General features: G+C 40.2%; 1 protein-coding gene across 10 annotated transcripts in view; it reads right to left on the bottom strand.

Annotated features, from left to right (window-relative positions):
- LOC119650468 (rab11 family-interacting protein 3) overlaps positions 1-24,261 on the bottom strand; it is a 301,666-nt gene that overhangs the window by 102,027 nt on the left and 175,378 nt on the right. For all 10 annotated transcript variants that reach the window (XR_005249284.1, XM_038053344.1, XM_038053353.1 and 7 more), the window contains 2 exons: positions 16,563-16,601; positions 6,657-6,771 (listed from right to left, as the gene is read on the bottom strand). Coding sequence is in view for 9 of the 10 variants with exons in the window: in XM_038053344.1 (XP_037909272.1) it covers positions 6,657-6,771; positions 16,563-16,601 (154 nt within the window). In the remaining variant the exon portion in view is untranslated. The remainder of the gene's footprint in view (positions 1-6,656; positions 6,772-16,562; positions 16,602-24,261) is intronic.

The following is a 24,261-nucleotide window of genomic DNA, read 5'->3' on the forward strand; positions in this document are numbered from 1 at the left end:
CCTTGTTAATACCTTAACACTCTCGCATACTACATGTGAGTGAAACATGCAAATTACATACTAATAGCATTTTCAAGTCAACAAATAGTCGGTCAATATTTATGAATTTGTGTCTATATGGGGTTGTGACGGCAGGCATTGATTGTGGTACTGTTCTACTTGGGATTAAGGTTCATTATGATGGGCCAGTTCGTTATGCGACTTTCGTAATTAATAATAAGTTTGAAAAAAATACACACCCCTACCCCCTTTCAAAAGGGGGCCTCAAAGTGGAATTATTTTCGTGTCAAAACGTTTAAGTTGAATTTTGAACCCTATCCTTGCCAAGGTAAAGGAGAGAATTAAGGGAAAAAACGGTGGTTCTCTCTCTCAAGCCCTTTTGAAAATTACGATGGTCACCACCCCTACCTTTAAAAAGTTATGGCGCATCAAATATGAAATATTTTGATTGTCAGCCACGACCCCGGAAGTAAGGAAAAGGAAACCAAGGTACGTAGGGGGAAGAAAAACGTCCCTCCTTTCTAACTCCGTTGGAGAATTGTGGCGGATATCCCCTGTTGGGTGTTTATGACGGTTAGTTTTAGCATTAGTCGAATGGACGTGAAAAGAAGGCTAGACCTAGAATGGATACGCACTGAATTGGAGCAAAGCGGTTAATTTAGCTCTAAAAAATATTAACAAGGGTCGCTGACCCAACACAGAATGGAGATGTATGATGAATTCGCCACAACACCGAGTCATACAAATGGAGATGAGTCAACGAAAAATTTGGAAAAGGAACAAAACTCAAACCACAATTATAGGTCTCACCTCAATATCTGTACATGAAACAAATAGAGAGATATAGAAATTTAAAAGGAAATCTTAGTAAAGAATAAAACGCTTTAGTAGATCCATCGACTTGATAAAAACAATAAGGGAAGCCACAACGCGAAATAACCAGTAAGAGTAAAGTCACCCTCAAGTAACTAAGTTTAATTGGACATGCGCAGGCAAACCTCTCAAATCGACCATTGGAGAAAAACCACCTTATAAATGCCACTAGTGAAAACTAGAACTAGAAAATTAGAACAAAATGAAAGCCAAACTGCCACTTTCTTGAGGGTTGTTTGTTTCACATAATTGACTTTTCCCGGTCTAAGCTGTCTAATTCTGACATTTTCTTAACTCAATCATAGCAGTTATCATGGCAAAATTCAAACTAATCGCAACTGAAACAATACTCAGGTTCTAGAGGACCTGCTGCTAGGATTTGATTGTCATATTTAAATATGCTCATCAATGAATCAGTGAATCAGAGAGAAGACGGCTTCGGTCCAAAACTCGTGCCGATATAGTGATAACTGATTCAATTTTGAATGAAGAATACTTCCAGCCATCTCATGTAGAGCATTTAAGTTGAGCGTGATTCGTGCATCGACAGAGCTAACAAGACGAAGAGTTCTGTCAAATTTGACATAACTGCCTGCAGGGAAGCTTATTTCATTCGAACCTCGACCTTTTCAAAGAGGAAAACCACCGGACAATAGACAGCAGTTGTGCTCAGTAACCTTATTAAGAGAGATTATGCGTAGTCGCTTTAAAATCTCTTAGTGTAGCTAGTCTATTTCTTCATTTTGAGCATGAGAGGAGGAGCCCAGCCCAAAAAAATTACAATGAAGACTCTATGAAACCGTGGGTCTTCACTGTTTTCTTTGGTATTCATTCTTTGTTTCAAACATCACAAACTAATTCCAGGCAAAATGAGAGAATGTTATTCAAACAATATAATAATACCAATGTTTCTGGCGCCTAAATAACTTCCAATGTATACGTGGATAGAGCTAAACAGGAACTAAAAGGGGAAACGCGGTAGCACAAACAAACATCTGTCATTCCCTTCCTCTTTACTCAGTAATATTTCATCTCTTCTTCATTCTCTCTCATTCCTCGAATAGTGAAGCGCACTTCACACACAAAAAGCCAGTAACAGAATTTTCACGATTTCCTATCCTCTAACCCACATAACACCACTTATGATTTGTAATCAATGCACCCATTCACTGTTTCAGTATTATTATTATCCTGTTAATGGAAAGTCGCACCGCGTCCTTAAAGAACTATTGTGCCCCTTTTACTGGTTATACCTATTGATCATAGTATTTCAAGCAGGCCTACAACCGTCAGGAACTTTAATATGTTCCCTACTTCCAGATTTTTCAACTTTGCATTTGGTATTAAGTGTTCTCCCAGATGTCTCGACCCACTTTGCACAAGTGCTGGACACTGGACGGAAAGCAACGTGCTTTTGTACTCTGGAAAGCGAATCAGGTGTTGTGCACTCTCTTACCCTCGGAGTCGGCTTCTGACAGATTCTGGTCCAGGTTAGGGAGTATCCGAAATGTAAAATGCTCTGCCCCAAAGGAACTTTCCGATATAGTGGAGAATGATGCTTAGGTAAATAGCAACCAAATGCAAGCATAAAATTCCACGCAATTCAGGAGAGGCTTCCTCAAGAGGACAATGTGACCGTATGATAGGGAAGCATGTCCTGGCGACCGTAACGATAGTGGTGGAAGGTTTGTGAATTTTTGCAGCTTTCACCGCCCCGTAATTGGCACATTGTTTGAGCACAGAGCTTGTCATAAGATTAATTGGATTTCAACTTACCGACGCCGAACGAGCAATCAGATTGACCATTTAGCGTAAGAAGAGAATCACTGACATCGGCTTCGGAAGGGATCGCCGGCCGCTTACGTTCGCTTGCGTGTTATAATAATAATCGTTGGCGCAACAATCCATATTGGATCAGGTCTTGAAGTGTGTTAGAGCACTTCATTCAAGACCGTAACGGTACACTACAGTAGAATGTAGGAGGCAATGTGGTCAGCATTGCGCTCACCCGAGGTTATTACCCCGATTTGACTCAGGTACTCATTCACAGCTGAGTGGATTGGTATCCGACGTCAAATCATGATGCAAATCCCATTGCCACCAGCGAGATTTGAACCGCGACCTTCCGTACGGCAGCATTGTGGTCTAACCACTCAGCTATCCGGACAGCTTGCGTGTTGCATCCGCCAAATCTCGCAGGATTGGAAAGCTGCTACCGGAAAAGTTTAACATCAACTGCTTATGTATATGATTCAGCTGTTCCTCAACAGTTGGAAAGGTATCTTACTGATCGGGCGACAAATACCCTGAATAGCCCTCCTGAAAATATCTATAAACGTTGGGCCGCTATCAAAAATGCTCTTCTTTTGGGTGCTACGCAGGTCGTTGGCCAAGTTTCGAAAGGAAGCATAAGATCTGGCTGAATGCGAAATAGTGGAATAGAATTGACGAACGGCCAGGGAAGCGGAAGATGCCTCAGAACGTAAAGATTTCAGAAGTCTCTCTGCCCTGGGAGCAGCGTGACCGAACACTACCTATGTATGAGGCAGCGTCTAATGAGTTGTCTCTGGACGAGCCACCAAATTATATATTTTTGCAACTTGGGTACTTGCCCAAGAATGGGAGCTCCGTGGACCACAACCGTGGAAGTATATTGCTTTTCAACTGGTCCGCTCCGCCATCAAGCGAGTCCCTCGGTTCTCGAACAAAACTCTAGTTTAGCCTCGGCCAGTTTAGACCTAAATTTTGCATGGCGGTCTTCGTCCTCATGTTGTGTTTTTGAACTGATATAAGGGAGCAAATGCTACCTTGTAACCACTTCCGACGATTTGCTAGACGGTGTTGCTAGATCCGCTTTTGGTGCCTTGTCTAAAATCTAAAAATACAGTCATCTAAATAAAAAGATCAAGCTGAGACTGTTCTATGCTAGTGTTCTGTCCGTGTTGCTATATAAGAGTAGCCTGTGGAAAGTGACCACCACTGTCTCTCGAAAGCTCCAAGCCTTCGCCAACACCTGTCTGCGACGTATCATCAGAATGTCATGACTTGATACTATTTCAAACAAAGAACTTATTCGCCGGACAGGCATGTTGCCCGTAGGCGATGTGATCGGAAAGCGAAAGTGGCGGTTGATAGGTTACATATTAGGGGCGACAATTCCTTTGCTGACTACGCCATGCATTGGAACCCACTCTCCCAAGATGGCCGCCGAGTGGATTGCCTCAAGAGCAAGAGCACTGAGTGCAGAATAATAGAGAAGGAGTGCAGGCGTCTCAAGAAGTCGTGGCGGGAGCTGAAGCACATTTCAGGTAATTGCGAACGATAGCGCACTATACCTAACAAAGGGGTAAATTTCAACCATATATAATAATAATAATACAATGATTGTGTGATTACATAAATATCACTGAAGGTACCCGCTTTTCCGCGTTTACGTAGCTTGTCATATCACTGCCTCTAACGGTAGCAGGACGAACAATGATATGCAGGTGAAACGACGAACGCTGAATCGCTGACCCAAGAAACCATAGTGTTTTGATATCACCGAAAAATACTTCTAGTTTCTAAAAAATATGCACAGCAACAGACTTCGATTTTTGGCAATACTTTTTAGAAGTCTTTCAATGGCATCTTACCGTTAATGAGATTTCGATGCTGCATACCCTATATAATGTCAAAATTTAAACAGCCAAAAGAAGAAGAAAGAAGTGCTAGAAGAATTTGGGAGCCACAAAATATTAACTATGAAAACTACTTATCTTTCTGTGTAATTATGCAATGTTCTCTGCATGATATCACATTTTATATGGTTGGGAAATATCCCTAAGGTGATGATCAAACCATCAAAATTTAAATTTTAACTCGCTTTAGTTTAGCCTTTTTCATGGAGACTATAGATTTTCCCAACAACTGCTTCCGACTCCTGCACAGTACAGTTTAAGAAAGGCAGGATAAATACGCTTGCATACACTTTGAACTCTTTCAAAAACAAAATTTTCCACTGATTTATCGAATGGGCACTCCTATGACTTGGACTTGTATTCTTACAAAAGCTCCCTCATTGTCAGGATTTTATTTTTCATGATGGGCGATCGAGGACCCCGATCATGACTCTATTTCCTTCTTTTTGGAAAGCTTGAGTGGCACCTCATAGATGCAGGTTTGGATGAGGGGTTTATTCCTGGATCGGTTCCGGTCGAAATTAACTTAAAAAATGTTGAAGGTCTAATTTCTAAGTTTGTCAAAAGCTTTGCAATATTCAGTTACATTAAGAAAATAGAGACCTTTGGCTTATTCATTATTCTCTGTAATATCGACTTAGTGAAAATAAAATTGGTTCTCCATGTAATAATGGCAATAAGGCAAAAGAAATTGGTAAAAGGCGGACTTGGTCCACAGATTTGATAGCAAAATTACTGCTCATATTTGATTAATCTAATCATCTAATCATCATATCCATATATTCATCTTAAATATATTTAGCTGTTCTTACTAATTTACAAACCGTAAACTTATCATGATGATACCATGCAATACCAGAATAATATACCAACCATTCATTTACTAGAAGAAATAACAGAAGTTGAGAAATCTAGGAGATAAATGCGTTTTTCAGATTTTCGAATGCATTAAAGATATAACTGATTCTTGCAGCAATCAGTGGTGAAATGTTTGCATTAATTGTGACAATCTCAGCATATATTTTCTAAATTGGCAGCAATCAGCGCAAAAACCTTTCTATTGCAATAAAATATTTCTGGAATTCAAAAGTGGAAAGCCGTCACTGAGTATCAACGAGTACTATCAATAGCGAACGATAACAACGTGCAGACTCTCTAAAATACTCGTAAACGTGCCGAGACTTTGATGCGTATTAACACATTCTCCGTGAAAGGGAAAGATTTCGTTAGACAAGTTGTCATACAAATGATTTCGACTGCATAAGAAAAGTTGAATGCATTATGAATGCAGCTCCGATCGATTTCATTTTATAGTAAGTATTGCACCCATAGATAGTAGAGGTACTTAAAACAAGAGGTTATCAATGTGATTATTGCCTACGCATCAAGCCTCTGCGCTTTCGTTAATACGTTATCAAAACGCATTTAGTACTGCAATAAAAACTCGAACCATACCAAGAGCAAGGTCGTATATCTTCAAAGATATTCAGGTGCTTCGAGTGCAGATACATTTCACTTTTTTGTTCGCTATCTCATCGTAGACAAACCATCAGATATGCTTGCTGCAGATAACTCATCGAGTTTGTCGAAGCGAAAGAAGAAACAAACAACAACAATGATTTGCGGCATAATATGCAGTTGACTTTCCTCCGATGGATAAATGATTAAATGGTTTGCCAATCGAGGGGGAGACCTACTATAATAAGCGTTCATTAACCTCATCAATGATTTCAATTATTCAACATAGTTTCACTTTTCTTCCATGGGATCTTACCACCAAAGAGCGGTTGTTGCCTTGATACATTTCTATTAATGTTTCAATAAATTATTATCTGTGTCTTATCAAATCATCTAAAGTGTTGAACGCCGTTATTTAATTGGATTTACATAAGCAACCTATTTTTCAGCAATGTTACATCAATTTTGAATTGTAAATATTATTGTGTTTTGCTAATTAGTTATTGGAAGTTTTTGAAGAAAAAAGTTTTGAAATTATCAAACCTTGTTCGCCTGGTTTTAATTAAACGATATTTAAAACATATTACGAACATCTAAAAGGTAGTGACAACCACATATGTAGATACGTTTTTATCCTAGCCTTACCTTATGACTTAAATCTTGCACATCCTCCAAACTCATATCACTATACATGTCTTCGGCTGTATCACAGGTGGAGCTTCTCCCGGACGAGTTAAAACTCGATGATCTGTACAAGTGGCTGCAAAAAAGATGTAAAAAGAAAGATAAAAATCATGACAATGCAAATAATCGGAATTGCACATGCTTTCGGACATATTGAGGTGTAAAGCATTACATTAGACCGCAATTGCAAAAAAATTAGTGCTAATTGCTTCGGAGTGAAACATTAGAAAGTGAATGAGGTCAGGTTAGATAACTTGGGTGAAAATCAAGAATTTCAACGAAAAAGTAGGCGTTTTCATTTGTAACGGACTGTTGCGTTTAAAGGAACAATTAGGAGGCTTGCAGGCATTAAGTTTCCGATAACGTATCTGGATGTAGTTTGGGATATCTGTATTTGATTTTTAATTTTTATTCATCACGGTTTCAGTTCCGTTCGCCTTAAAATGCATCGCCAAACTGGGTCAAGCTTCGTATGTTACCGCTGCAGATTTAGCTGCTACAAAGATAGAAAACTAGGCCATGAAATTGACTTTGAGAACGCATCTTAGATCTGAAGCTATCTTAGTAGGATTTTTATTTGAAGATTGACGTAACCCTGAACCTGGCATCCGTTTAATGCAGAGGCAGGAATATAGGTTAGAAAACAATTCATCTTCATTTTTTCTATCAGGACTCCTCTCCATGTAGCTTAGATACGAAGCTTTTACTTCATAACTATTTCATGGATATATTATAGATGGAGTTTTGTATAAGATCTGTATTCTCGGTAAATTTGTTCTAGTTAGCACTACATCGGGGATAACGTTAATGCAACGCACCTTCACGAGAAGTGTTGAGCATTATGTTGCAAGTTTTGTGTGAAATAAAACCTTATTAAAATCGGTTTACAGTGTGTCTTTCACACGCACTTTTCTCGGAAACGGTCAAGGCGGTTGACACCGAATTTGGGGAAAAAGGTGGGAGCTATGAACACTCAAGATTACAGTGAGTTACATCATTCTACGACGAATTTAGGGGGGCGCATACATGTAAAAGAGGGTGTACATTTTTTTCACAAAATATAGTCGTGTGGGGTATCAAATAAAAGGTCTCGATTAATACTTTCCGAAGCCGGTATTAATGTTAACATGTGCTGGAAAATTGAGAAGTGCGTGGGAGTCGAAAATGATCATTTTTTTCACGGAAACTACTTAACCGAAGAATCAAAGAAAAACCAAAATGCTGCCACTATATAGTATCTAGGCTCCGAAATACTTCCCATACTACTGATATCTATTCAAATGAAGTTAATAATAGTAAACTGTTATAATTTTTTGTAACTAACTGCAGAAACCGCCCTGAAATTCATCCTAGAATCATGAAATTTTCAAGCAATATAGGCAATAATATAGACCAAGTTTGGTGGACGTTGCACTATTACTAACAAAGTTATAATAGGTCAAATTTGTCGTTTCTGTGCAAATTCAACACTTTGAAAGTCAGTATCATGCGAAAGTGGATATTACCATATAATATATGCATATATTACGTTCTAGGTAGTAATGGGACAAATATCCACTCAAATGTTTTTATAATAGAAATACACAAAACCTTTCATACCTGAAGCATCCAGCTTCTGGTTTCCCGACTTGTCTTATAGTTATTATAATGTACATTTTACCTATCCTTGAGTAACAAAATCAAAATAGTGGCCCTAGAACAATTATGCCATACTACCGACAACGCTTAACTTTATTGATTGAAGGGAGATGGTTCCTGTTTCAAAATACTCCATTTTCTTATCAGTTTCACGAAGATTCAAATTAATTGTCCACTATAGAAAGAATACTTGATACTTTTGGTACGAAATTTGGTTGGACCTGCGAATCTCATTGCCTGCAGGGAGTAACATAGTTCCATATAGAGTTTAAGCGGGGGGGATGTCCACATGCATGTAAAAGGGGGATGTAAAATTTGTTTTCACCGAATGTAGTCGTATGGGATATCAAAAGAAAGGTCTCGATTAATGCTTCACAAAGCCGTTTTGACATTGAAGAGAGAAGGACGGAGGTTCGAAAAGGGTCAGTTACTTCAACGGCTGGTTCGCAGAAACTGCGAACGCAACTATCTGCAAACCAGTCGCAATACTGGAAGCTCAGTACTTTAGGTATAAATGGTTTTGGGTTCATCTTATGTGAGCAACTCTCTATGCACGATTTTCCATTCGTACATGACTGCGAATGCAAAAATTCCTTCATATTTGCCAAACAAAATATGCGTATGTAAATACAAATTAAAGAAACAAACATTGTGCACTTGATCTAACGCATATTCACGCATTTTCACTTTATTCAGTGCACGAAAGCAAACATACATACACGTCCATCTTATTGAACTGTGTCCGCAAATTTCATTAGCAGATGCGTATACAAACATGCCTATGATGGTGATGTCATATAGAGCCTAGAATGCCATGAATTTACGAGAAACGTCTTACCATACTTTGACTTTCAATAACCTTGTTAATAATAGTTGGATTACGTTCTTCAACTTTCCAGGATTATGTCTATTAAAAATAAACTTGAGAAGGGTTTTCAAGTAAATTTACAAAATATGGGAATATATTATTATTAACTTTACTTGTCCAGTTATCGGGACCGGATGCATTTTGAGGCCTAGATTTTATAGAGATGCATCACTATGATTTTTTCAGATTTTTCGGTTGAGTAAGTTTTGAGAACGAGACCTGTTTCACTTTTTGAAGCACACATTTTGAGCCCTCACTCTCCTATGTTCACCTAATGTCAGAAACAGGATCATTTTCAAAATATCCTAATCGAGCCCTTCCATTTGATGCATGGCTATATTCTGTGAAAAGCTATTTTACTCCCCCCTTTTCGCATGTATTCAGCCCGATTGAAACTAAACAGAAAATGCATGTAATGACCACATGTTCTGGCCAAATTTCATAACAATCGGTCTAGCAGTTTCGGAGTGACAGACAGGCAGACAGGTAGACAGACAGACATTGAATCGATTTTAATAAGGTTTTGTTTCACACAAAACCTTAAAAAGTATGCGGGTTGAAGCACATGGTATCTAGGCTTCAAACTACTCCCCATACCAATACCGGTTTAAATAAAGTTAATAATAGTAGATTACCATATTTATTATAGGTCTATTTTTTAGAAATTCACTGAGAAGCAGTAATGTAAGTTATACTATAGAACATGATACTGCCACTACTTTGGTGGAAATCGTATTATCACTAATAAAGTTATAATATTTTGAAAGTCAGCATCATACTAAAATGAACAACTCCTCGGATAGGAACTAAGCTCACGAATATTTCGGGCCTAAGCGAAGTAAGACGGTGGGACTCAGGAGAGTACTTCTCTTTCTCTTGCGGCAATCTCTTTTTGTGCCTAGTGGTAACAGATGCAAATCTGCTGATGGATTTCAATCCAGATTAAGGAGCCACACAATTGTACAATGCTACGCTCCTACGGAAACTGCGGATGTAGTGGAGAAGGATGTTTTCTACGAGCGATTAAACGCGGTCCAGGGTAAAGGACATTGTGATTGGGATGCGTGATCGGACACGTGATGAGGAACCACGGTCTTGACAACCGTAACGGTAATGGTGAGAGGTTTGTGGATTTCTGCAACTTTTGCTGTTCCCGCATAGAGGCTGGTCAGTTGGATTTCGACTGGCCGACGCCGTACGAGCAATCAGATCGCGATCACTAGTAGATTAAGGAGATTAAGGAAGTGCGAGATCGGCCTCGAAAGGGATCACAATCTGATGGTAGCTTACGTTCGCTTCCGTGTTATGGTTGGGCAGCTGGACCCCCTAAGTTCAACATACCGACCGCTTGTACAACCCAGCTGTTGCTCGACACTGGGCTGCCATCAAAAATGCTCTTTTCTCGGGTGCCGCACAGGTCGTCGGCCACGTCCCGAAGGGGCGTCGTAAGAGTGATGGCGGGCGTGACGCGCTCGAACTTAAATACTGAGCAAAATCCCGAGAAGTTCAGCGTAGTGTAGGCCGTGATAAGAGAGAATTTGCTATTGTACTAGTCAGGGAAGCGGAAGACGTCTCATCCACGATGATGAACAACTGAAGAGGAGGAAAGAACTTTTCACCAGGGTCTTTAGCCGTATTACACTCGGTGAGGTCCCTCCTTTTGTGGAAGGAATGGTTAGTCACCGTGTCATACGGACTGTTCGGATATCAATGCACTCAAACGGAAACCGCAGAGTTATTTATCACTGCACCTGCAGTTACTGCAGATCTGCTGCTTCTACTCATACAAAACTCTTGGTAATCTGAAACCTTCCCCAGAGATTGGAAGAAGGGGATTATCGTTAAGTTTCCAAAAAAGGCGCATTAATAGCTCTAGACTCGCTTCCATTTCCCTGTCTAAAAATTGGAAATGGTTATGTCAATACTAAGATCAAGTTGAGACTGTTCTGTGCTGCTATATGGGAGTAGCACATGGAAGGTGAACTCCACTGTGACTCAAAAGCTGAAAATTTTTGTTAGTGATTGTCCGTGTCGTATCATCGGGGTACGCTGGCTTGACATTATCTCAAACGAAGAACTTGGTACTTGTATGTGGCACACATCAAGGAGGGACGACAATTGCATTCCAGGCCATGTCATGCAGTTGATTCCACTCTCCCAAGATGGCCGACGAGTAGGTCACCCCAAAGGGCACTTGGCGCAGAACAGAAAAGGACAACGTCCGGTTTCCCGACTTGTTATTATTCCCATCATCCAATTTCAAATTCGCTTAATCCATTTCTACTTCATATTAATAAAAAACAACATATTTTACAAATATCCATAGTAAAATGATCATTTTAATTTTAAATTAAAACCTCTACTTAAAACCAATCTACCTTAACACCTCCCCCAACTCTACATTCTTTTTAGAAATTATACCAGTATATATTACTGCACGCATAGCTAAGTGGTTAGAGCACAAGGCTATCGTACGGAAGGGCGCGGTTCAAATCTCACTGGTAGCAGCGGGATTTGTATCATGATTTGACGTCGGATACCAGTCGACTCAGCTGTGAATGAGTACCTGAATCAAATCAGGGTAATAATCTCGGGGGAGCGCAATGCTGACCACATTGCCTCCTACAGTATACTGTAGTGTACCGTTTCGGTCTTGAATGAAGTGCTCTAACACACTTCAAGGCCCTGATCCAATATGGATTGTTGCGCCAACGATTATTATTATTATTATATATTACTGCATAACTAATGTCGTTACAAACATGATGATAATGGAATGATCGCCTCATGCGACACGGTCTCAGATTGAATTTAAACAAAACTGAATTTTTGACGACCGATCCCCATGAAACAGGCACAATCACTGTCAGCGGCAGTGATCTGCCCAGATCTGAGCGATTTAAATACCTCGGGTCAACGCTATCAGCCAATGGAGAGCTGCGTTATGAAATTGCTTCACGCATTAACGCAACCTGGATGAAGTGGCGTTCCACAACTGGTGTCCTTTGTGATCGACGTATCAACGAACGTCTCAAATCTAAAATTTACCGCAATGTTGTCCGTCCAGTCGCTCTCTATGGTTCTGAGTGTTGGCCGACCATAAAAGACAATGAACGGCGTCTCGCGGTAATGGAGACGAAGATGCTACGTTGGACTAATGGCGTCACACGTTTAGATCACATCCGAAATGAGGATATCCGCGATCGTTATGGGGTTGCACCGATCGTGGAAAAGTTGCGAGAGAGGCGTCTTCGATGGTATGGTCACGCAATTCGTGCAAACGAGAATTCACTTGCAAAGATTGGTCTGAACATCGAAGTCGATGGTAAACGACCAAAAGGCAGACCTAAGCAACGGTGGCTTGATACGCTGGATGGGGATTTGAAAGCCTCGAGATTGCACCCAGATCAGGCATTCGATAGAGCCAAATGGCGAAGCCGATCACGACGAGCCGACCCCGCTTGTGAACGGGACAAAGGCTGAAGAAAAAGAAGAAAAGAAAGAAGACTGCATAACTAAAGTGATGATCCTTTCTTCATTGCGACACTGTTCATCTGCGTATATTACCATGCAATTCTATGTATTTCGCCTGTAAATTGCCCCCAAACAATACCCATGCATTTATGTGTCGCATTGTATGCTGCGAATGCGCTTGACAATATTTACAAGCGGCTGAACGCAAGTTGAAGTTGCTGCTGCTCTGCATGGCAATATTTGTAATGTCCTTTGTTTCGGACGGCTGGGCGATGAAGTGCTGGGACGTGATCAACCCATAAAGCAATATAAAGGGTTAGCGATGTAAACACAAAACCTTATTAAAATCGGTTTACTGTCTGTCTGTCGGTCTGTCTGTCTGTCCGTTACATCCTTTTACGTCGAATTTAAGGGGGGTTAATGTACATGCAAAACGGGGGTGTACATTTTGTTTTATCAATTATAGTCATGGCGGGTATCAAATTAAATGTCTCGGTTAGTACTTTTCGAAGCCGCTCTTAATTTTGACATTTGTTTGGAAAGTGGGGAGTGCGGGGGGTTGAAAGTGATCATTTCTTTAAGGGGGCCTCAGAAACTACCAAACCGAAAAATCTGAAAAAACCAGGAGGCTGCCACTATATGGTACCTGGGCTCCGAAATGCCTTCCATACCGATATCTGTTCAAATAAAGTTAATAATAGTATATTACTATAATTTTTTGTAATTGGCTGGAAACCTCCCTTGCTCCCCTGCTCTGCATGGCAATATTTGTAATGTCCTTTGTTTCGGACGGCTGGGCGATGAAGTGCTGGGACGTGATCAACCCATAAAGCAATATAAAGGGTTAGCGATGTAAACACAAAACCTTATTAAAATCCGTTTACTGTCTGTCTGTCGGTCTGTCTGTCTGTCCGTTACATCCTTTTACGTCGAATTTAAGGGGGGTTAATGTACATGCAAAACGGGGGTGTACATTTTGTTTTATCAATTATAGTCATGGCGGGTATCAAATTAAATGTCTCGGTTAGTACTTTTCGAAGCCGCTCTTAATTTTGACATTTGTTTGGAAAGTGGGGAGTGCGGGGGGTTGAAAGTGATCATTTCTTTAAGGGGGCCTCAGAAACTACCAAACCGAAAAATCTGAAAAAACCAGGAGGCTGCCACTATATGGTACCTGGGCTCCGAAATGCCTTCCATACCGATATCTGTTCAAATAAAGTTAATAATAGTATATTACTATAATTTTTTGTAATTGGCTGGAAACCTCCCTTAATGTCATCCTAGTACCACGAAATTTTGCAGTGATGTAGGCTAGAATATAGAGCATGATCTTAAGTTTGACCGAAATCGCACTATTACTAACAAAGTTATAATACGTCAAAACTGTTGCTTCTTTGCAAATTCAAGACTATGAATGTCAATATACCCGAAAGTGGATACTCTCACGTAATATATGCACATATTACGTGCTATATACTAAGAAATACACAAAACCTTTCGTACCTGAAGCGTCCAGCTTCCGGTTTCCCGACTTGTTTATATCTGATGTAGGTTAAACTCTTGGCATTTGCTAATAATAATCAGAGTCTGACGCGTATGAGGTTGACTATTATCAATACAGGGCTTTCCATCAAATGATTTATTTAAATCGCTTTTTAACAAATAGAGGGCAATGGAATTTTTAGCTATGCGACACGGAGCTGTCGTGCACTCGTCGCTCTTCACATTTTCTTCATCATCTGTCCCGTTCACAAGCGGGGTCGGCTCGCCGTGATCGATTTCGCCATTTTATTTTATCAAATGCCTGATCAGGATATAATCGCGTGGCCTTTCAGTCCCCATCTAGTGTGTCAAAACACTGTTGTTTCGGCCGGCCTTTAGTTGCATACCATTGACTTCGATGTTCAGAAAAATATTGGTAAGTGAATTCTCGTTAGCGTGAATTACGTGACCAAACCATCGAAAATGCCTTACTCGCAGTTTTTCCACGATCGGTGCAACCCCATATCGACCGCGGATATCCTCATTGCGAATGGGATCAAAACGTGTCACGCCACCAGCGCAATGCAACATTTTCGTCTCCATTACCGCAAGACGCCATTCATTGTCTTTAATAGTCGGCCAACACTCAAAACTATAGAGAGCGGTAGGCGGACGAAATTGCAGTAAATTTTAGATTTGAGACATGCGCTGATACGTCGATCACAAAAACACCAGTTTGTATCAATGCGTGAAGCAATTTCATTACGGAGTTCTCCATTGGATGATAGCATTGACCCGAGATATTTAAATCACTCAGTTCTGGGTAGACTACTGCTATTGCCAGAACTGAGCGGTATAAATATTTCGAGCCAAGCAGCCACTGGATAACCGCGTTAAGCGCCTCACATAGGGAAACACAAAACCTTTTATACCTGAAGCGTCAAGCTTCCGGTTTCCTGACTTGTTTGTATAATAGTGCCGTTTAAAGAGACGGAAGGTAGAGCTTTTAGGAGTTTTTCTTTAGTTTTGAATATTGTTTGTAGGGTCATGCGTGATAAATTAAGTTCTCGTCCAATAGATGAAGTCGAACAACCGCGATATTTGAGTTTTAAAATCATAGATCTAAGCTTCATTGTAATTGTCTTTCTTACTCTTTTCTTCAGTTTACTATTACTGTCTTGTTTAGGTGGCATAGTTAGATTAAAATTCACTCAAATATGTATATAAAAACAAAAGCTGTCAAATATGCAAAAAACTAACGTATTACGTCTTGATTGCCCGTTGTCCCTGAACTAACTAAACAAAATTAGCGGCATGTGCGGGGTAATGCCCGCTCATCGACACCGCGCCCCGCTGGCCGCGTGGACATTGACCACGCGAAAAGTGAATTCTCCTATTCCGGAAATCGAAACAATTGATGTATGCTTGGGAAATAGTGTCAAAACACTGTTCGACGTAACTGCCTGTACTTTTATAAATTTTGCAATCATTTATTTTTAAGTGTTAATTTTGCATTTTTGGCCCAAGTACACTTAATAATTTTGACAACCTAAATCGGGCAAATCGACCCATATGCGTCGTCCACATGAGTCTTTAGATACTTATAGGGTTAAAAACGAATTCAGATACTTTCATGCTTTTTAATCTTCCCTAGCAAAGACAATGCTCAGTTAGTTAAGACTCGAATCGCTGTAACCCGTGGTGAATTTTCTAGCTCAAACACAAACTATATCTTTCTGGGGTCAGATTATAGTAAAATAAAGCTTTTTATAGCGAAGATTGGTTTCCACCCAAAGTTACAACCTCAAACCTAAAACTTTGTAGCGTAGATAATAGATGTAAGATTCCCACCACAGTAACCATTGATTCATTGATAGCCAACATATTATATAAATATTAACAAATTCCACCATCTAGAATGGATAAGCACAATCAAAACAAATGTATCTGAGAAAATCTCAGATTTCATCGCCCATAACCAAAACGAAACTAACCGGAAACAATGTATTATGTCAGTACTAGTGTGGAATTAATTTAAACAAACAGAAATTCGGAATTCATAGGTGGCCGGCCAGCACAAAAAAAGATAATTATGTATGTTGAGAGTGGTTTACATTGAACAAAAATAATCTCCGCATGATTATGATTTTCGTCATTGTATTCTGTTTGTTAGTATTCAGATCAGGTTCTTTCTTTTTCGTTTTTATTCATAACGGAGTTGAATGTCCCATTTTAATTGCGAGCGTACTTGAATTCCTATTGTTTCATCCAAATGTGGATAGTTGAAAGTGGATTGATTGGCCTTAGAGCTTTGTAAAACTCAGATCATGAAAAGTTTGGAGTTTGAAAAGATTAATTGCTTGAGATTGTTTAAAATCACGAAAATTAGCTTTTACTTTACTCACCTAGCTAAGGCATTTGAACCTAATTGACGTCGTCCAGAGCTGTAAATAAAAATAGAAAGAGGTAACCGTTAAATGTTGTTGCTGTAATTCCGGCCAGACAAATTAATTATTAGCAGTTAAAGTTGTAAGTTAAAAATTGCTGGAAAATTAATCAAAGATTGCTCAAAGCATTAGTTTTTTTGGAATTAATGTTAACCGCAATTGTCTACTATTTCAAACAATTCGCACTTTAATTAGAATTCCATTAACGGGAAGGACAGTAATTTAATTAATAAGAAATAGATAATACCTAATAGTATAATTGTATGAATCTAATTTTTATCTATTTGGGAGCTCCAACCTTTTACATACATATTAGTGGAGAATTCAAATTCGCACAGTTGTTGTAAAATTTGGGCAGGTGAACGGTTACAAACGAGTCTATTACTGGTTGAATTGGAAATGAAGTCTGACAAGAATTTATGCTGACCCCATAAGTTGTTTTTACCAGCCACCACGTACGACAATATTATCTTTTCTAGAGGACGTAGAGACCTTAAATATTTTGCCTGATCGCATAGCTTTTAAATGGAATCGTGGGCCTTGGTCATATGCCTCGGAATCTAAATAATTAATCAGTGCAGATAAAATCAAACCAAGGTGCCCGTCTTGCCCATTGAATTGGGGATTTAAGAAAACACACAAAGTATACCCAGTTTGACATAAAAGGCGACTAAAAGGGGCTGAGGGCTAGCAACCTGTAAATTTCGAAGCCTACTTGCTACTAAATTTCAACAGCGCTCCTGCGCGCACTGTACTTTTGTGCTGTGGGAAGCCTAGTGGTCGTAGAAGCTTGTCGAATTTTGGACTGTCACCGCAAGGTCCGCTCTTATGATTTGGAAGCAAGTTTCCCAAAGATTCTTGGCTGTAGAATTCCGGTCCATATTGATGGGCATCATAATAACGCGTCAAACGAAATTTCCAATATAAAGGGGTAATTATACGTATTTCAATGACCCTGAACAATGTGCGAGGCCAGATAAAAGCAGCACGGTCACTCTCAAGACGATTCGACATCAATAGCGGTCTACGACAACGGGATGCACTATCATGCGTCCTCTTTAATCTGGCCCTCGAGAAAGTGATCCGTGATTGCGTTCGAGAGAAGAATCCTCTGAAGAATTTTAGGCCCCTACCATCGGGATGGACGATTCCGGAGCCGATACCATGACCGTCAGGTTGTGGATAAAATCCGGCTTAATAGGTTACGGTGGGCGGGTCATTTAATCCGTCTGGATGAGGATGATCCCACCCGAAAAGTCTATAAGGGCAATATCTATGGTAGAAAAAGAAGACGAGGCAGACCCTGCCTAAGATGGAGCGATAGCGTAGGTCAGGACGCCAGACAGCTTTTAGGGATATTGAATTGGTGGACCTCGGCGGAAAACCGGGATGTCTGGAGTTCCTTATTAAGGCAGGCCTAGACCGGATACCGGTTCTTGCGCCGTTGATGATGATGATGATTGCTATCTCTAAGCCTTTGCGTGAGGCTATTACAGAAGTCGAGTGATTTGATGACCCACCGACAAAGCTTACTAGTATATCAGTTGATCGAACGGTTCATTTCTTCACTGCTAGCATCAGAGCCAAAGACAACTTCATAACTTACAAGAATGCGAATCGAGAAATAACGGACGGGATCGTTATTATTAAAGCTTTCTATTAGGATTTCAATTTGCTCATTCTCCGCTTTCTCAAGCACTACTGATATTTGGATTAATTCGACCTGTAAGCGCCACACAAGTCGAGGAAGCGATTCAGCGAATAAAATCTGGGAAAGCACAAGAACCTGATGACATTGTAGTGCAGCTCTGGAAAACGAAAGGCTCGGTCTCACCGCTGTGACTCAGTGAACTCATCAATTGAGTTATGGAGGAGGGTAGAACACTATCTGATTGCCAAGAAAGCACCATCCTTTCAATACGGTAGCATCTTTAAATTACCGTCCGATTCGGTTGCTGTCTAATATCAAGAATTCATTCTTGACAACTTTATTCCCGACACTGTTGAAATTCCTGTGAAACAAGCTCAGTTTATCAAGGATCGTGGAGCTATTGATGCAATACACGCTGCGTGTTTACTCATGGGGATATACCGTGGGTAGAATCGCCCTCTCTACATTGCATTTCTTGATCTAAAGGAGGCGTTTTACCGTGTGCGGGCAAACTCATCTGGTACGCTTTGTGGCAATACTTAGTGCTAGAGGAACTCGTACCTTGGATTAAATTGCTCTACTGCGATCCGAAAAGTAGAGCTCGTGGTGTGACAGGTATCTCTGTCGGTGTTTATCAAGGGAGCGCCACCTTTCCACTGATCTTTGTTTTTGCTTTGGACACTGTTACAAGGGAAATATCTGCGTCCAGCGGTACTCAATGCAAATGATGTTTTCCTAATATCTCATTACAAAACTGAACAGAATTTTCAGCGCAAGCAGGCGCTATCACTGTCAGTGGTAGCGACCTGCCAAGAAATAAGCGATTCAAATATATCGGATCAATGCTATCAGCCAATGATGAACCGTATTCATAATCCGAAATTTACCGCGATGTTGGCCGCCTTATCACCCTCTATGCGTCTGAGTGCTGGCCGGCTACTAAAGACAATGAACGGCGCCTCGCGGTAATGTAGACAAATATGTGCGCTGCACCAGTTTTTGTTCTGAAGGTCCTCTGTCAAGCTTTCCTATTCCCTAAGCAGGGAGGGAGGATTCTAAGGTTGAATAGAAGAGTCCTTGCTCGTTTACGAGATTCGATGTTTTTTTATCAATTCACACTGAAACTTATTTTTCACTTCCGTGATTTATTTGTTTTTAAAGGTAACCAGACATACTTTTCTGACATTCACTCTTAAAGGTTTACTCCGATATTTGTGCTACCAAATTAGTCATAGTTCTTGCGAATAAAAGAAGGCTTACCCTAAACTTTGTTAATGGGACATAGTGGAAACCTTCATAGCATTTTTTTATTTAACGAGACCCATATAAAGTTAATAAAAAATGCTATAAATGTCACCCAGAACAGGGACAAGAATCTTTGGCTTCGAAATTTATCACTTTCCGATCAATTTGCGTTCAGTTGATTATGAAAATTGAGGGCGATATTTTTTACCTGCTGGTAGCGTCACTGCTACTGGCAATAATCTGAAGGGGTTGCTTCTGATGAGTTGTCTGTGAGATCGGATGATTCTGCTGGTTTAAATTGTATTTTTTTATTAAATTCCAAATGCTCAACAAATTCTACGATCCATTGTAAAATTCTTAAAAAAATTCTGTCTTCAACTTATTTAATCAAAGATGACTCATGTACCGAACAAATATCTCAAAAATAATCTAATCGACCAAATACATTTGGCATGAAAGCCCTTGAGTAACCAATTGTTGGTGTTCCTCTTCTCGTTACTTTTACAACAAATTTTATTTTTAATAAAATAAAAAATTATCAAACTTGATTGCTTTTGTAAGATACACGGATAAGATAAAATACTGACGTGGAAGAAAGGCTTTCGCGTATTGTGTAGGCCACGTTCAGATTGGCTTGCATGACCGCATTTAGAAATTGTGACTGATTCATGGAATAGCAAACAGCGTTATTACTACATATATGTATGTATGCATATGTGGTACATGGTGCGGTCCATTCTCACTCGAATTCAAGGTTTGTTTAGTAAAGAGAGATTTAATTTGCGTAGGTCTAAGTTGGGATTAAATATGCAAATTAATTCGGGTTATTACTCATATTAGAAGTGGTTGATAGTTAGGAGGTTGTGAATTATGCCAGAATGTTATGAAATTAAAATTAACATTAATTTTGTGTTAATGAACTGCAGAGCAAAATTGTTTTGAATTTTATAGAAATGAATCGGAAGTAAAGTAACTGTTAGTTGGTTCTGACAATGAAACTCCAGTGACCGATTTCAATGGGGAAGTACGTGATGTTCTACATACCACTGCCAAATTTACACTAACCAGACGCATATATTTTGTATTTTTAAAGGCACCAAGTTCATCTTCGCATTCAATGGTGGCGGTTTCCTTAATAGCTTCAAAATCAATTTGATACTAGATGTGTCGAAATGATAAACTTATAAAAAATTAGAACTGAAAAAGTCATCTGCAATCTACATCAAAGAAAATAGAGAAAGAAGCCTTTGGCCTAGTATCAGTCCTCTCTAAGCTTCTCAAATTGTAAGCCAGTGATGCTGGTGAATCACCTTATAGGTAATATGTAAATCTCATCATTGTATCGAATTCGATAGTCAGTTGCATCAATTGTCAATCGAAAAATTAATCCCACCTTTTCTTGATCCTAGCCCTGTGAGTTGAAGCTTAAGAATACACTCAAAGTCTTCTATGCTTGCTGTAAGAGGCGACTAAAAGGGGGGGGGGGGGCTAGCAACCTTCAAATTTCGAAACTTTATTGCCACCAAAACTCCAACAATGCTTCGGATAGGGACTGACTTCTGGCATGTGCACACGCTCCTCGACCAGGGTCCAAAGAATAGTCGCTTTCTCCAATTTGAGCGAAAATTCCTATGATATAAGCTGGATATTCGAAGTCTAAGCGAAGTAAGATGATCGGCCGGCAGATATACACAGTGACCGGCCTGAGAATATCGATAAGCATTGGACAGTAATCAAATCGTCTTATCTCTCGAGTACTACACATGTCGTCGGCCACGTCCCGAAGGGGAGTCATAAGATCTGGTTGCCTGCAGTACCGTGGAAGCGGATCGATGTACGGAAGGGGTTGAAAGCTCTATTGACCACTGCGTGTGATGTTAGGCGTGACGCGCTCGAACTCCGATATCGAGCGAAATCCCGAGAAGTTCAGTGTAATGTACTCAGTGACAAGAGAGAGTTTGCTATTTCGATGGTTTAAGAAGTAGACGATGCCGCAGTACGCAGTAATTTGAGAAGTATATAACGCATCACAATGGTCCTATAAAGGGCATTAACGGCCGGCTTCTCATCCACTATGATAGCAACTTTAATGGGCTAGGGTAAAGGCTTGGCTATGAATTTACTATACTCTGTAATAGGTCGGCTGAGTGCCATCGTTCACAACAAGTTTCTAGATGAGGCGCATAATACCACTGAACTCTGGAAGAACTTGGTGTCCAGAGCAAATTCAATACCACCATCTTGGTGGTATTCGGCAACAGAGAAGGAGAAAGAAATGATAGGCCGGGAACTTTTTTTCCTATCGGCTTTCTTAAGCCGGATGTTAAAAAGGGTTCGCGGAATAAGAAGGCACGGCCTCTAAAGCCAATAAACGGGCTGTGTAGCCCACGGCATGGGGTATCATATTTCTGAAATAAATTTGCAGTATTGTAGAACAGCCTGTGCACTAATTAATCGTCAGTTCAAAGACATTTATATATCTCACAGAAGAGCCATGAGTTCTGGTAGATTAGAGGTTTCAATTTCGAACATGCTGACCAATAGTAAGTCAACGGAGATGTTAGACGCGTCTTCTGTATGTTGATTTCAAAAGGCCTCCATTTATCTTGATTAACGGCCTGATATTATGGATAAATTAACCATAAAAAGCCAATTGGGAGATGAGGAAATTCTTCGGTGATATACTTATTTTCCCTATCACGATGAAAAAGCTCCTACTCCTCCCAACACTCATAAGAACTATCCAGTATGCCAAGAGTAAAGGTATTGTGGTTATAGCAGCCTGGCTATATCCCTTCAGCAAGTTTTTCTGGAGAATCCTAACAATTTAAATAGCTAATTGGGGCCGAGCTGCAGATTCTCAACTTAGATATTGAACCCACTTTCTTTAATACGTCCAGGCGAGAAGCCGTCCACATCATGGCGACATCTCCTGAACAAGTGGTTCTTGTCAGAAAGTATCGGGTATTGAACGATACCACAACATCACATAAAAAAGGCATTGATTTCCTAATGGGTTTGTATCCCCTTCAAACCTTCCGGTTCGGAATCTGTGGAAGACAGATTAGGCGACATACAATCTATCGCCAGAGTTGCGATTCTCGGCGGGCGTGTCAATTCTACCGCAGGAATTGAAAAAATATACCGAATGATCGCAACTAGTATGAGTACGCCAAAAAAGGTGAAACAACATGAGCGTATTTGGATTTGGTAAAATAAAGGAGAAGGACAAGGTTTTTCCTCAACCGAGCTCCTAAATCTGATTCCGCTGTTGACTGAAATAGGCACAAAAAGGATCGGAAAGCCCTGAAGAAGAGCACCAGGATCGCTAAACGACCATCTTGAAGACGCTTTTGCAAAGAAACTAACTCACTTGAGAGGAGCTCAAAGTTGAAATGCTCCTTGTCAAATAACCTAGACCCCAGCTGGGGGGGTCCGAGTGGGAAGTTCACTGAAGGTGATGAGGAAAGGACAAACCATCTGTTCAAAGGGCATTTCATAGGCAGCATCCAAAACCATACCTCAGCTATTTACAGCCCTCAACCGAGCGGTTGGATTTTGACATGCAAAGTAGTGACACTTGAGATAGCTTACTAGAAAGGCAAATGTACGAAGGTGGAATATGCCTTATATGGTTATAATTCCCTGGAGGGTGAGAATGGTCTGGTTGTAACAATTGTGGGCAAGTTTTCGGATGGTGTATATATGCATCGTCCGTTGGCCGAGGCTGAACTTAGCTAAGAACAGAAGGCCGCTGGTACAAGTTTAAGGCCCGGTTGCCTAAGTGTTTCTGGAGTGATGAGAACTACATCGACCACGACACTTGAAGCTATATTTGCCTTTGAAAAAACATCATCGGTCAGTCATGGAAAACGAATCAGGCTCAGGGGTGTTCTCGAAAAACTTGATTTTGAAACTGGTAGGAATTCTCTGAAAAACGGCGACCACATTTCATGCATCTATTGGTACCATTAATTGATAGTAAGAACACCTTCTAAGCCAGTTGGAGTGTAATCACCATTTGCTACCTCTAAAATTTAATTTCCACTTCAGGGGTTTAAAGCCGACATTTGGCTTTAGGTCATCTTGTATCAAGTTTATTCAACAGGGTGAAGTTGTAAGATTCCATCCAGTCGAATAAAGAAATTTGAATCTCTGGTGAAAATCTTTGTGAAAGACTCCGGGATCTCTAGAGTGACGATTTAATTGTCCTTTTAGAATGAGGGGATAGAAACTGTCCAAGAGGAGTATTCATTTTTGCCTCCAAGATACCTTGGAAAGGTTTCCTTCAACAAAGAATGTAAACACTCCCTGTATCTGGGAGATGTTCACAATAGATTTTCAGATATATTTCATATTTTCCATTTTTCTTTGAAGGTGGTTTAATGTACTGTTGGTGATTTTGGGTGTTTTCATTGACTCTATTGCAACTTGCTAGTTGCATCTTAGATGGGAAATGTTTGGGAAAGGCTCTTTGTCTTTGTACTTCTGAAAAAATGTTGTGTCAATGTATTTATATGGCTGCCATTTTCCCCTTCACGGGTCGCTGAAATGCGTTTCAACTCCTTTCAGGACTTTCTGAAACGCCCGCACTCCTTCTCTACTGCCGTAAGTGTTCCTGGTGCGACCCATTCGTCGACCATCTTTAGAATGGGTTCCACTGCATGGTGTAGCTAACAATGCAATTATCGGTCCTCCGTAATGTGGGACATATCCACTACATCCAGTTCGGTGCCAATATCGGCAAAAACCACGCTTCCT

Source organism: Hermetia illucens, chromosome 2 (assembly GCF_905115235.1).
Source record: "Hermetia illucens chromosome 2, iHerIll2.2.curated.20191125, whole genome shotgun sequence".
Taxonomy (NCBI): Eukaryota; Metazoa; Arthropoda; class Insecta; order Diptera; family Stratiomyidae; genus Hermetia; species Hermetia illucens.